The 15,805-nt window shown below is 33.6% G+C and overlaps 1 protein-coding gene across 1 annotated transcript; it reads right to left on the bottom strand.

Annotated features, from left to right (window-relative positions):
- Positions 1–10,585: 10,585 nt before the first annotated feature.
- LOC131607398 (agamous-like MADS-box protein AGL80) lies at positions 10,586–11,320 on the bottom strand. The gene has a single exon (XM_058879406.1). It carries the CDS (start codon positions 11,318–11,320, stop codon positions 10,586–10,588), a length of 735 nt encoding a protein of 244 aa, XP_058735389.1.
- Positions 11,321–15,805: the final 4,485 nt, after the last annotated feature.

Below are 15,805 nucleotides of genomic sequence, written 5' to 3'. Positions count from 1 at the left end.
AGTATTGCCTTAATATCATTTATTCCTAAATAACATTGTAATAATTGTTAAACAAAACTTTAGGTAATTTCTTCACCTAAACATGCATCTAACCATCATTATCTAGCAATACAAGCGATAAACAATACATAGATCTATTTCTACAATTTATGTATTGTTTGAATAAATCTCTAAAACAATATTTATATTATCTTTTTCAACAATAATATAAATTAAAGATAAGAGTTCAAAACAAGAGATTCATACTATATTCACTCAATAAGAGATTCACATACATGAATATTTAAGAGAGATACATAGAGTTATGAGGAATAGCTACCTCTAATCTTAGCAAAGAAAAGTGCTTAGTTACTCATCACCATGACAGAAATCTTGCAAAGATATGAAATCTCGTTTTTGCCTTCAACCTAATTTTCTCTACTGTTTTTCAATAATGGAATAATGTCTCTCTAAAATCCCAAAACTAAAGATATATCAAAATTACATTCATTTCCTTTCTAATGAGACAAAAGGAGAAATGATTGTCATCCCCTTTTTGCCACCTAATTGACCAATAGAAGTGAATAGCCCAAAAAGTGCTCTTTTGTTGTCTACCACGCCACCACTTCACATGCCTCCATAAAAGTCAGAATCTTCACTTAAACACGCTGGCAGGATTCGCTCAGTTCGCGGTGCCAACAGGAGGACGCGGCGCCAACTGAGCTGACTTGGACATTTCTGATTTTTATTCAGTTCGCGGCGCCAACATCTGGACGCGGTGCGAACTGGCTTGATGATGACTTCTTCCTTGGTTTCTTGGCAGCTTCCTTGCGTTATCTCCGCTTGTATCCTCTTTGATCAATTCATGATGAAAATTTTTACAAAACTAGCAATGAAAGTGAAATACCTACTCAAATAGAATTAAAACAAGACTAATTACATATTTACCTATTGTGTGATTAAAACCATACGATTTGAATAGAAATTAGTTAAAAGGGACCAATAAAAATATGTGAATTTTACTACTATTTGGTCCCTAACACTTATAAATAATGCTCATAAATTTTAAGGTGTTGCTAACCATTGCCCTCGAAGCAATGGTTAAGCATTCTAAAAAAAGAATATTTTATAAAAAAAATTAATATTTCAATTTTCAAGGCATTAAATACGCAGATTACCGAAATAAATGTATTATTTTAAAGTCTTAATAATTGTCCTGAGGATACTGATTAACATTTCCCTAAATTTTTTAACACAAATATTCAATCAAACAATGCATTTTTATTCCTTTATTGTTATGTTTTACTTTATGCATTTCTTAGTTCAATAGCTCAAAACACTAAAATATTTGTATCTAAAGAAATCATATTTAAGGAACATTCACTACTCAGAATTTATAAACCAATCTATGAAAATCAATCATATTTGGGAAAATATTTGTATTTAGAGAGAACACGTACTTAAAACCATTGTACGTTAGAGTTTCGAGAGTAGGTGAATGTGTAAGTATCACTTAAACATAAGAGTTATATTTATAGAATCACTTATGTGCATTGTAGCCACTAGACATGAAGCACTTCCTGGTTTCTAACTTTTCAAAGCCAATTAAGGACCAAAAGCCACTCATAAACTAATGAACGACATGTTCAAAATGATTCAATAGTAAAACTCCTAAGACATCAATGACAAGCTCACTCGGATAGAGGAGAGCATATAAAATGTCGTGCCAAAAGACTACACCATCCAAGAAGTAGCCTTGCAAAAAACTATGGAGTCAGGGAAGTGACAGAAAGAATTCTAGAAATGGCCTCAAATGTATACATAGAAACCATGAGTGCATACATAGATTGGTTTACAAAAGTAGCGGTAACCGTGGTTGGAACTGATGAAAGCCTCAAATGTTGGATTTCTGAAAGAGGACTTTAACCTGACAATATATTCTGAGAGAAACTGGGCAAAGATTCCCACAACTTGAACAAGTTGCTAAGTAAGGCTTAACCTTATCTAAAATACGAGGAAAAACCATTAGCTGATAGAGAAAGTAGAGGGATGAATATCCCCATATTCGGGAAAATTGTCTGCAAAGAATTTGGGGAATCTAAGAAAGAGAATGAGCAAAGTCCTCACTCAAAATTTGATTCCTACACCCCGTTGAACACCTCCCGTGAAAGGATCCTTACAGAATGTGTTAACATTGAGTTTAAAGAAGCAGGAATAAGAAACTCATACCCGATAAGAGGGTGTGAGTTCAAAGTATTATCATTTCCACAAAAGGCATGACCATAATGCAAGATGGTCCTTATTTTTTTTTTTAAATTACAAATTTAATTTACCATCAAAATTTTCAAAAAATTGCAAATAAATCCGTAATAATTTTTAAATTTTACAAATTGGTCCTTTAAAATTTTCAAAAAATTGCGAATTGGTTTCTATCTTTCATATTTTAAATTTGGCCCAAAAATTTAATAATAAACCATTTTAATACTCCATTCAAACAAAAGAATTTAAAAATGAATAAATTTCAATTGAATCATTTGAATTAAGAATTTAAAAATAAATGAATTTCAATTGAATCATTTGAATTGTTTAGAATTTTAAATTACTTAAAAATACTCAATTATCTCGTTCAAGCACACTCAGAGTATTTGAAAGCATGTCATATTCTTATGTTCGTCCAAAGAAAGAAACTAGATAAAAAAAAATAAGTGTGTCCATCTTAGTATCACCGAAAAGAATTCAAAGTATAAAAATCATATGGCCCTACCAAGAAGAAATTTTTTTTATGAAGAAGATAAGTAAAACATGGAACAAAATGAGAACTTTTTCCACAAATGCCACAGCTGTGAAAAAATATTCCCTAAATGCCACTATCTGAAATGTATTTTCCAGACTGCCACACCTCTAGAGCATGTCGCCATTCAGAATGAAGAAAAGGTGGGCCCTAACTGCGCCAGGAAGCATGTCTCCATTCAAGAAGGAGACATGGTGGGCCATGTCTGCCACATGAAGGCATGTCGCCAATTGCTTTGGAGACAAGCTATTTTCCAATTTTTTTTCGTTTTTATTGTTTTAAATATTTTTGTTATATATAAATTATTTTTGTTATATATATTTATATTATATAAATCCAATAAATTATTTAAATGGTTTGAAATCATTTTTGTAATAATTAATATTAACTATAAATTATTTTGAATTAACAAAATTATAAAATATATTTTTTTTAAACATAATAAATACTAAATAAACAATACAAAATAATATTTTAAAAACAAATATTATTAAACATAATTAATACTAATAATATTAATACGAAATTTCATCCATTTCATTTCATACAAATAATAAATCAGTGAAATAAATGACCATCAGTACCACAGCCAGGTGGTCGTCGACTTGCTCAAGGATAACCACGACCATATTGTTGTTCTTCTTCAGTTGGAGCAGAGTCATTTTGTGTTTCTTGTGTTTCTTGTGTTGGAGGTGGAGGAGGAGACCAAATTTCACTTAACATTTCAAAATTACTAACATAATCACTGACATTAAGATCAAAGTTTAAGTTTGGGGTGGATTGTGTGTGTGACGGGTCATGGTGGGTCACGGTTGGGATGTAAGAAGTGGTGGGTGGTTGAAGGGTTTTGTTGGATGTAAGGGGAATCAAAGTTTGAATTCGGGATAGGTGTGAATTGCATGGGTGGACGAATATAGGTTTGTTGGTGTTGGGTTTGGTAGTTATAATTTGTTTGAGAGTGAGATGGGTTGTATTGGGTGTAGGAAGAGTATTGTGGGTCAATGTAAGGGCTAGGAGTATGTTGTTGGGAATAATTGGGGTTAAGATGGTGTTGTTGGAAGGGTCGATGTTGTTGTTTGAAGGGTTGGGGTTGAGGTTGGGTTTGAGGTTGTTGTTGGAAGGTTTGGTGTTGAGGTTGTTGTTGAAAGAGTTGGGGTTGATGTTGTTGTTGAATTAGTTGGGGTTGAGGTTGTTGTTGTTGTTGAGACCCACTTGGAATTGAACGCGGGTCAGTGAGAAAGTGTCCGTACGATGCATATATGAATGGAAGTGACCTATACCAATGCATGTACTGTGCTGATGGTTTTGTCTCCTCTTGTAATTGTGTTCCCTCCAACGTATAGGAGGCCCTATCTGTCCAACATTGTTGTTCGTCGTGGTATAGTTCTGTCCATGGAGTTTTACGGGACTTGTTTGTTTTCATCTTGTGATGATCTTTGAGGCACACTGGTGTATCGAGTGTATTTTGTAGATAGCCAAAATGAAGTTTCACTCGATCACTTTGATGCATTTCAACAATATGGAAACAAATTATATACGTTCTTGCACTCCAAATCGAACTATCTTCATCTCGTGGGGGCGCAAATCCTAGATAGGGTCTCCAAATAAACTGGCAAGTAAAATCAATTAAATAATTTTGTTAGTGTAACGAAATAGAGTTAAAACAAAATATATTCTCAAAAGAGATGAAGAATAGAAACCTGATCTGGCCGCATGTGATCAATTAGGAACCGATATCCTTGGAGAAAGTGGCGGGGGTTGTTCTTGAAGTTCATGCCTTTAACGCACCATTTAAACGAAATATAAAAATTATGCAAAATTAATTAAAAAAAATAAATATTGAAAAGTAATTAAAAAAAATTAAATATTGAAATTAAATTATATTTTACCTCGAAGCATGAGGAAATGTTGAATCGAACGCAGATTCGGGAGAAATAATAGGCATGCGTGTAAATGCCCAAGCTTGAAGAAGTAAAAGACATCCTGATATTTCTTTTACTTTGAACTCACAAGCTTTGCACATCTCCCTGTACAAGTTACACAAAACAGCTGAACCCCAACTATATGTTCCATGCTGATTAAAATCAAAGAGGAATTGTGACCATTTTGGGTGGACGTGGCTGCCGCTTTTATCGGGAAACAAAAGTTGTCCAATAAGAATCATTATAAAAATTCGAGCATATCTCATTTTATGCTCTTCTGTTGAAGCTTCTGTTGGTCTATTTGCTTCTGCTTGATAAATGCCTTTAAGCCATGTCAATCTTACAGCGGAACCATGTAAAGTATTTTCTGGTGGTGCTTCCCCTACGATTGCAGGCCATACATCATCATCTACATCAAAAGGACCATTTAATTGCGTACCTTCAACAGGAAGGCCTAGTAACATGTTAACATCCTCCAATGTGATGGTGCATTCACTAGTCGGAAGATGAAAAGTGTGAGTTTCTGGCCTCCATCTTTCTAATAACGCCAAAATTAAACGGTTGTCAATTTGGGTTGAGGGTATGTTTGTTACGTGGTATAAACTTGACGAAATTAGATACGGGACGAGTGCAGAATATGGCTCCAACTTTTGGTGACTTCTACATCTAAACCCATGTATATATTCATCATCTAGCTATAATAAAAAATAGTAATGTTACATCTAAAATACTTAAATGAAAATTATTTAAGAATAATATTTAAGAACTTAAACATAAACTAAAATACTTAAATGATAATTATTTAAGAATACTATTTAAGAACCTTAACATAAACTAAAATACTTAAATGATAATTATTTAAGAATACTATTTAAGAAACTTAAACATAAACTAAAATACTGAAATGATAATTATTTAAGGGGTAATGCTAACTTGTGCCCTTGGGGCACAAGTTTAGAAATCTATAAATGAAATGTTTGTATTGAAAAAATAAATAAATAAATTAACTATGAACTTTTAATCAAATTAATGCACAATTTTCAAACACAAAATTTCTATATCTAACACAAATATTCCATTTATAGATTTCTAAACATGTGCCCTTGGGGCACAAGTTAGCATTACCCTTATTTAAGAATAATATTTAAGAACCTTAACATAAACTAAAATACTTAAATGATAATTATTTAAGAATAATATTTAAGAACTTAAACATAAACTAAAATACCTAAATGATAATTATTTAAGAATAATATTTAAGAACTTAAACATAAACTAAAATACTTACATTAGCAATATTTTCTCTCGTTCCTCTATGAAGAGAACCCAACCAAATCAAGTTTGACATTTTTTTAAGTGTAGAGAATTTTAGAGATATAAGAAGTTGGTTGAGAGTGTGAGAAATGATAAGAGTTTGTGGTGTATTTATAGGAAAATGTAGGTGGGTGGGATAATAAATATAGGTGGGTGAAAAGTAAATGTAGGTTGGTGAAAAGTAAATGGAACAATAAATAACATAGTTGAATCATAAATTTATATTAAATCGGTTTTCTACACAATGTTATCACTTCATCTGCTGATCTACTAAATCTAACATACAATTCAAATGGCGTTTTGTTAAAACCACTCATAAAATCATAAAACATATTACGCACATCCTCATCGGTCTCTAATTGTGTTATTTCTTCAATTAGAATGCCATCGTCGTTGAAGTACCTGCGATTAAATGCTATATGACGAATTTTCCGATCAATTTCGGTGACCTGGCGTAGTTGATTTTTTAAATGATGGAGTTTCTCTCTTTCCATTAGTCGTGTAATTAATGGATCAGATAAAGCGGCGTTATAATCAGAAATTTGAACAGAAGTATTATACGGAACAATAAACACTGAGCAAAGTAGCAGTGCCATTTTTTGAGGTGTGCTATTTGCATACAAAATAGCCTGTTTATATAGGCATGCATGCTTCCCATCACGCCTGCACCATGTCGCCAATAGGAATGTGGAAAAGACCCATTGTCGCCATTTGCTTTGCAGTAAAGCCCCATGTCGCCAAATGCTTTGGAGAAAACCCCCCATGTCACCAAATGCTTTGGAGACAAGGTCCCATGCGTGTTCCACATGTAGCCCATGCATGCAGCGTTGAGACTTGCATGATAAATACTTGCAACATTATTTCTTTACATGCAAACCATCTTTTATGCAACAAATACCATCTTTCTTTTACTTACAATCCATAACAATCAATTGCAATGGCACAAAATAAAATACCTTGTATCATTCATTTCAATGGAAATATCGTTACACATGAGAATATTGGGGTAGTTTTTCAGAATACAACTAGCATTCTTGTCAAAGTTCATCGCAAATGTGATTTAGCGCACCTGACAAAAAAATTAGAAGAAACAATGCAAAAAAAAATCAGATATTTTTTATCGATATCCAATAATTGATGGAGCACGTGATAGTGTCACATACAATACTGCGAAGATCGAAGATGATGAAGATGTTACTTCAATGCTTAATTGTCACACTAGGTTCAGTGGTGGACATCCATTGGAGTTGTATGTTTGTTTTCACGAGGTAGAGGAAGTTTATCCCACGCAATCGTCCCAAACACATCAATATCAACAAAGCCAGTCCTCCCTACACGGAGAGCCATCCCACACCCAACATAACGAGCAATTGTTTCCGAAAGAAGAGGTTGATGATGATAGCGACTCTGATGATGCCAGGCAACTTGATTTATTTGGTGGTTCTAGTGACGATTCAGGTGACGAAATTATTCCCGTGTCACAACCTTCTCCAGTACTTGATTTATACAACCCACCATATCACATGAGAAATCATGTTTTCGATCCTATTGTGCCTGTGTCGGTCTTTGATTCCATAGACGAGGGTCATGAATGTGGAGGTTTAGAGGAGGGCATGAAGTTTGATAACAAAGAAAGTTGTATGTATGCAATCCGTCAATATCACATTAAAAATAGTGTTGATTACGAGATTCATAAGTCTGATACGCAACGTTTCTTGGTTAGATGTTGGATCGAAGGATGCGGCTTCACATGTAGAGCATCATTACGAAAGGGGTGTGGTAAATGGGTTATTGGTAGAATTGGTGGACTACACACTTGCATGGCGTCTGCTATGTCACAAGATCACTGCAAGCTTGACTCAAATCTTATCGCTCAAAGCATCAGAGCTCTTGTCAGCGACGACGCTTCAATCAAGGTGAAAACTATTATCGATCATGTTCGTACAGTTTTCAACTACACGATATCTTATAAAAAGGGATGGCTTGCAAAGAACAAAGCAATCGAGTCTATTTATGGAAACTGGGAGGCTTCATACAACGACCTACCTTAATGGTTGTTAGTCATGCGAGAGCATCTTCCTGGAACCGTAATAGAACGTGAAACACTGCCTGCATATTTAGATGATGGAATACAAATTAGTGGTGCAAGAATTTTCCATCGTCTTTTTTGGGCGTTTCAACCTTGTATCAGGGGTTTCGCCTATTGCAAACCAATTGTGCAAGTCGATTGCACATGGTTGTATGTAAAATATAAGGGAACGTTGCTAATGGCTGTTGCACAAGATGGGAATGGTAACATTTTCCCAATCGCCTACGCATTGGTTGAAGGTGAGACCGGATGGGCTTGGAGTTTTTTCCTGAAAAATTTGCGGCTCAACATGACCCCTCAGTCTGATCTATGTTTGATATCTGATCGACACGAGTCTTTAAAGAGTGCATACAACAACCCAGACAATGGCTGGAAAAATCCTCCTTCAGTGCATGTGTATTGCATCAGATACATCGCACAAAATTTTATGCGAGCGATCAAGGACAAAGACCTTCACAAAAAAGTTGTAAACATGGGTAATTTATTCTATATTTTTTTAGTCTTTTGTTCTTCAACCTTTAAACTCATATTTTTTTTGTACTAATCTTTTTAATATTGCATATACAGGGTATGCTCTGACGGAGTCTACATACGCTTACTATCGGGAGGAAATCCGACAAACAGACATGGAAGCTTTCAACTGGATAGAGAATCTTCCAAGAGAAAAATGGTCGCGAGCTTATGACAGTGGAAGACGATGGGGTCACATGACAATCAACCTTGTGAAATCATTGAACTCGGTGATGAAGGAAACAAGGAATTTACCTATTACAACACTGGTAAGATCAACATACTTCAGGATGGGCACATTGTTTGGGAGGCGAGGTCATAATTGGACAAAAATGTTGTCATCAAAGAAGGATTTCACAGATAATTGCATGAAAGAGATGCAAAAAGAAGTATAAAAATCTCACAGTTATAATGTCCTGAGTTTTGATTGTGAGAGAAACTATTTCGTCGTCCAAGAGACGGTTAATAATAACGAGTGCGGCCAGTTACTTATTATAACATCGACCTCCAAAAACAAACATGTGACTGTGGGAAATTTCAAACTTTTCATGTGCCCTGCTCGCATGCCATTGCAGCTTGTTCTCATGTCCGACTCAATTATCTGATGTTTATCCCTCCTGTATTTAGAGTTCGAAATATCTTCAAGGTATACGAACAAAGCTTCATCGGTGTTCCCAAAGAAGATCAATGTACTCAATATCAAGGTGATATTCTTTTACACAATGAAAGAATGCGACAAAACAAAAAAGGTCGCCCAAACAGCACTCGCATTAGGACTGAAATGGACACCGTTGAGAAAGTAAAAAGACGATGTGGAATCTGTCAAGGATTACATATGCGGAAAAAATGTCCGCATCGGCCAAATACAGCAGACCCTTCTAACTAGTTAGACATTCTTGAGTGCTTTAGAGATGTTGTTGTATTATTAGTATTAATTATGTTTAATAATATTTGTTTTTAAAATATTATTTTGTATTGTTTATTTAGTATTTATTATGTTTAAAAAAAATATATTTTATAATTTTGTTAATTTAAAATAATTTATAATTAATATTAATTATTTAAAAAAAATGATTTCAAACCACTTAAATAATTTATTGGATTTATATAATATAAATATATATAAAAAAATAATTTATATATAACAAAAATATTTAAAACAATAAAAACGAAAAAAAATTGGAAAATAGCTTGTCTGCAAAGCAATTGGTGACATGCCTTCATGTGGCAGACAGGGTCCACCATGTCTCCTTTTTGAATGGCGACATGCTTTCTGGCACAGATAGGACCCACCTTTTCTCCATTTTGAATGGCGACATGCTCTAGAGGTGTAGCAGTCTGGGAAATAAATTTCAGATAGTGGCATTTGGGGAATATTTTTTCACAGCTGTTGCATATATGGAAAAAATTCACAAAATGAAGCAGAGATAGAAGTTGAAGTTCATAAAGAAACAACTAGTAAAGGTAACAAACTAACAATGGCACGACTGCATCGGATTCGAATGATGAAGAGACTGACACTAGTGATGATGAGCAACTTCTAAAAGATACAAAACAAACTACCTACCTTAAAAATTATGTCACATGTCAACAAGCTGCAGAAGGTAGATAATTACATATTTTAGGCATCTTTAGCACAAACGATGATCAAGTGCATATGAAGAAACCATGAAGCTTGTAGTTAAGAGGGAAGATATTGATCAGGAGATAGAATTCAAACAAGCACTACGATTTAGTACAACAAAGTTGAGTCATATTTTTGTCTGAAAGTAAACATTTTTAATAAACAAAAATCATACATAGTGGTGAAGCAAAGAAACAAACATGCGAATCTTATTATACCACAAACACATGACCAAACATGGTCACTTATTTTAAATCTCAAGGCAGATTAAAACATAACGGTAAAGAAATTATAACCAAACATCCAACAATGACAAAAACAAAACACACAATCAAACACAAAACACATAACTTTTCTCATTGGAAAAATGGATTTGGCCAAAATCCATTTTGTTGAGAAACATTTCCCAAAGGAGGTGCACCATCATTTCCACCATTTCCATCCATCAAATTCATAAACCAAGGTTGCTTTTGCATAACATTAACATTCATATTCATATCCACCAACCCTTGACCATTATGACTCCCTTGTCCCACCTCTTCAACCTTAGGCACTCCATTAGCCACCATTGGTAATGGTTGTGCCATCATTTGGCCTTGACCTTGACCTTGAGAATTCTTGGTCAACATTTCAACTCTTCTATTAATCTCTTTCAAATATTGATCAATCAACCATGCCATGTCATTTAAATCAGCCATACTTATATTATTCATTACATTACCTCCACTAAGATATTGAAACATGAGTTGCGTCATTTCTTTTTCTCTATTATCTTTCCTTTGTTTCGTCAAGTGATCTTTCGCCTTTTCGATCCTTTGTTTTAGAAAACTCTCTTGATTAACCATCTTTTTGCTTTGTTCCAATTCAGGCATTCTTCTAAACTTGTTGAGCACCCTTTGGACTCCAGGTTGAGATGGCCAAACCTCTGGTTGAGGATCATACGGACTATAGATTATAGCACACGCATCGATTCCACAAAGGGTGCTAAGTTCACTAACCTTTTTCATTAGGCCTTTCTTCCTTTTCTTGAATGTCGCTTTCCTCGAAGAATCGTTGGTTATGAATGCGAGTTTCACTTTTTTTCTAGTCATGGTGTGCGGTGATGAAAATGAATGAAACGATTAAACTCTTTATATAGTGAATCATTGTTGGCAGCATTAACATAAGGTATTCAATACCAGATATGTTTGCTATGAATTGGAGATACGAGGTTAAATGTCGGATATGTTTGTTATGATTTGGAGATATTAGCTTAAGTGTCTTTCTATCGTTGGAGAATTAATATACTATGTCACTAAGATATTCAAAATGTATGTGAAACTGTGGCATTCTTAATTTCTTACATTCACTAAAGATTGAATTGGAAAGTATGAAAAAAATCATAAATAGGTAAAAATCTTTCAAATTTATGAAATTTAATTAAATTCCCATAAAATATCAAATTTGATTCGGGCAAAAGAAATTTTGATTATTTTCCAAGAAATTCGAGCATTGACTTTACATTTGGGATGATATATAATTGTGTGGAACTAGACAAAATATCTTACTAAATGAAGTACTAATATAATTATAATTAATAAAAAATATTAAAATGATTACTCAAAAAATATTTCTGATTTAGTGAATTTAATTTAGATGTTAAAGTTATGAAACCATTGACCAAGTATATGTATATCTCTAAGATAAATTTTATAAATCGAATGGATTCACATTTGAATTGTGAATGTAATTATTTTTTTTAGGTTAAATAAGGCGAAATTCGTTTTTCTTCCCTATCAAATAAATTTTTTGATCACCCCTTTGAGATGATAAAATTTATGTCTTTTACCTCCCTAATTGCACAAGTTACCCTGTAATATATTTTTATTTATTTACTTCCCAGATTCAGTGTTTTGTTTGCGCGCTTAAGAGGGAAATCGAAATAAAAAAATATTACAAGGGGTAATCCAAAAAAATATTGCAAGAGGGAAAAAGCGAATTTTGCCTATATTACAGGAGGTAAAGTGATATTAACCTTTATTTTAATAGTATTTCAAGTACTCTTAAAATATTTTAGAGTCAACACGCATGAATATTTCAAGTTTGCATAAGAATAATGAAAACTCGAACGTAAGATGAAAATCTGGAATTTTCTATGAAGAGGACAGGTTTATATTGCATGATTTTTTGAATCCGAAATGGCCTATTTATAGACGAAGTAGTGTTGTTTCACAAGGTTGTGACACTTCATACTAAGTGTTACAACTTCTCACCGGAGTACCGACAGTGTCACTGTATATTGCCGTGAGTAGCATGATTGTGGCCGGCCATCGCAGCATTAGCGGCGCCGCGAGTAGCTCGATTGCTCCGATAGCCGAAGTCGCTGTCGTCGGTGGCGACACTAGCAAGGGGGACTGCGGAGGTGAAAAGTGGCATAAGACTCAGGACCATCACACTTGTCCATATGACACTGTATCCTTTTTAGCTCCTTTTTTTAGTTAATGAATGTAACTCTATATAAGGACTATTAAAGTGACCTGAACTTTCTATGTGGGACTATTTCCTATATATTGAATGTTTATTTACTCACTTGCATGTTTTTTTGTCATTTTTGAACACGCCAATGGTCATTAATGATTGTCATTAATTACAACAATCTTCCACTTGTTCTAATAACTACAAGACCAATTTCAAAAAAGAAAATAAAGAATGTTATTATTGAAGTACCTTTCTATTTGAACTTAAATTTAGAAAGGACAACATAAATTATAATCGTAATTTTAAGTAGCAATGCTTTGAACTTGTTATTCCTTATAATTAGATCGGTGTTACCTTACGCACACCCTTTAATAGTTCTTCACCTACATCTCTCGCCTAGCACTATTTCTGGCCATGTGCTTTTCCTGTTTCGGGAATTTATCGTGAGAGAAACTCCAATTCTCACTTTGAGACATCACCGTCTCAAAATTTACATAGGTAAAGTTCATATTGTATCCACTTTGCTTGATATACATATTTTTGAAATTAAACTTCATTAAGAGTATGAAAAACACAACCCTTCAAATGAAATAGTCAACATTATTACATAATGTTGCATAAACATCCAAATCAATGGCTTGTTGTTACCCATTGAATATTGAGGTTAATATTTTCTTAATGTTAAATTGGATTGCTACCGTAGTTGGAGCTCTTACTCAAGGAGTTTCAATCTCATACCTTTTAAGGTAGTCTTTACTAAATCTCTGGCTAGTGGTTTAGTAAATAGATCAGCTAAATTATAGCTTGAACGTATATATATATATATATATATATATATATATATATATATATATATATATATATATATATATATATATATATATATATATATATATATATATATATATATATATATATATATATATATATATATATATATATGTGAGTGAAACGATTCCATCTTTAATCAATTTTCTCACGAAGGAATGTCTAAGACATATGTTCTTAGAGTTTCCATTATACACTTCGCTATATTTCCTTACCCAAAGTGGTTAGATTATTGAAATGTATCAGAATATTTGAAACATTGTTGTTGGCCAATGAAACTTCCAATAGAAGATCCCTTGACCATTCAGCTTCTTGACCAACAGAAGCAAGATCCACGAACTATGATTTCATGGTTGAGAGAGTGATACACTTTTTTTTTGCTCTTTCAATAAATTGCACCCCTAGATAATGTAAATATCCATCCAATTGTAGATTTATGATCTCCAACACTCAATATCCAACTCGCATCGATATAGAATATAAATCCTTGTGATGGCCTTTTAATTCTCACTGTTTAGATTACTAGTTAATCTTCTCATTTTACTTCTACAACACCATTTGCAAACACATAATTCACAAGAAAAGATCTTGGCCATCTAGATTTAAATTTCTCAAGAAACAAACTCATTCAAGAGTTGTACAACAAAAGTTTATGTCCTACCTGAAATTCTCTTCTCACCAAGTTCTTATCATGATACATTTTGCTTCTTTCTTTATAGATCACAACATTCTCATATGCTCTTAGTTTGACATCTTATAATTCATCCAACTTTAACAATCTCTTTTGTCCTGCTTCTTTTTCATCGAAACGTAATTACTTGATTGCCCAATATGCCTTTTGTTCTAGTTCGACAGGTAAATGACAAGTCTTACCATAACTAACTTATATGATGACGGTCCTAGATTAGTCTTAAATGATGTTATATAAGCCCATAGAGTGTCGTCTAGCTTCTTAGACCAATCTTTCCTGGATGTAGCAACCGTCTTTTCTAATATCTATTTCAGCTGCATGTTCGAAAGTTCTACCTGTCCACAAGTTTGAATATGATACGGTGTGGATATTTTATGCTTCACATTGTATTTGGCCAACATATTTTATAATTAATTGTTGCAAAAGTGCGCCCCCCATCACATATCAGAACTCTAGGGACTCCGAACCTAGCAAAAACATTCTTTTAAAAAAAATAGGGACAGATTGAGCATGAATAGCAACACTTGCAATGACTTAAACCCATTTATTGACATAATCAAAACATACCAAAATGTATATATCATAGTTAGATGGAGGAAATTGATCCATAAACTCGATTCCCAACGGCTAAAAGGTTTAACCTTTATTATAGCTTTAAGCGGCATCTCATCTCGCTTTGAAATGTTACTTGTTTTATAGAACTCGATGCATTCTTTCACATATGAATTACAATAATTGAATAATATTGGCCACCAGAAGCCACTTTGGAGTACCTTTGTTGTTCTTCGTTCACCACTATGATGGTCTCCATAAGCTCATCTATGGAAGTGCCACGTAATGTTTCTCGTTTCTTTTCCTGCAACACATCTGCGGATTAAACCGTCAGCACTAATCTTAAATAGATAAGGTTCATCCCATGAATAGTGGATAGCCTATTTATGGAAGTGTTTTTTCTACTACCAAGTATAGTCTTCCATAACACTTTTATGGCTTTATAATTGCCCATATCAACAAACCAAGGTCGTTCGCTAATTTCCATCAAGTGTTTGTCCAAAAATTCTTCAATGATGTTCTTTTCTTTTCTAGTCGCTTCCTCATTTTCTAACCATGACAAGTGATCTAATACAACATTTTTCAACACCCTTTTTATCTCTTATTTTCAAGTCGAACTCTTGTAGCAATAATATCCATCAGAGTAGTCTCGACTTAGAATCTCCTTTGTTGAAAAGGTATTTAAATGTTGCATAATTTCTAAAAATAACCACTTTCGAACCGATTAGATATACCTGAAGTTTTTCAAGGCGAATACTACGGGTAGTAATTCTTTTTCAGTGCTGGTATAATTCATCTTATTTTCGTTCAAAACTTTACTAGCATAGTAAATTGCGGAAAAAAATTTGTGCCATTGCTAAAGAAACGCGCCTAGCACGTAATCACTTGCATCCCACATCATTTCAACAGGTGTAGTTACAAGCTTTTCTTTAATAACTGAAAAAGCATTTAAAGAATTCATCATCAAAAACCAAATCAGTTTTCTTAGCTAGAAAATTGCAAAGAGGTTTTGCAATCTTGGAGAAGTCCTTTATAAATCTTCAATAAA

This window comes from Vicia villosa, linkage group LG5 (assembly GCF_029867415.1).
Source record: "Vicia villosa cultivar HV-30 ecotype Madison, WI linkage group LG5, Vvil1.0, whole genome shotgun sequence".
Lineage (NCBI taxonomy): Eukaryota > Viridiplantae > Streptophyta > Magnoliopsida > Fabales > Fabaceae > Vicia > Vicia villosa.
This window is presented reverse-complemented; position numbering and strand designations above follow the sequence as displayed.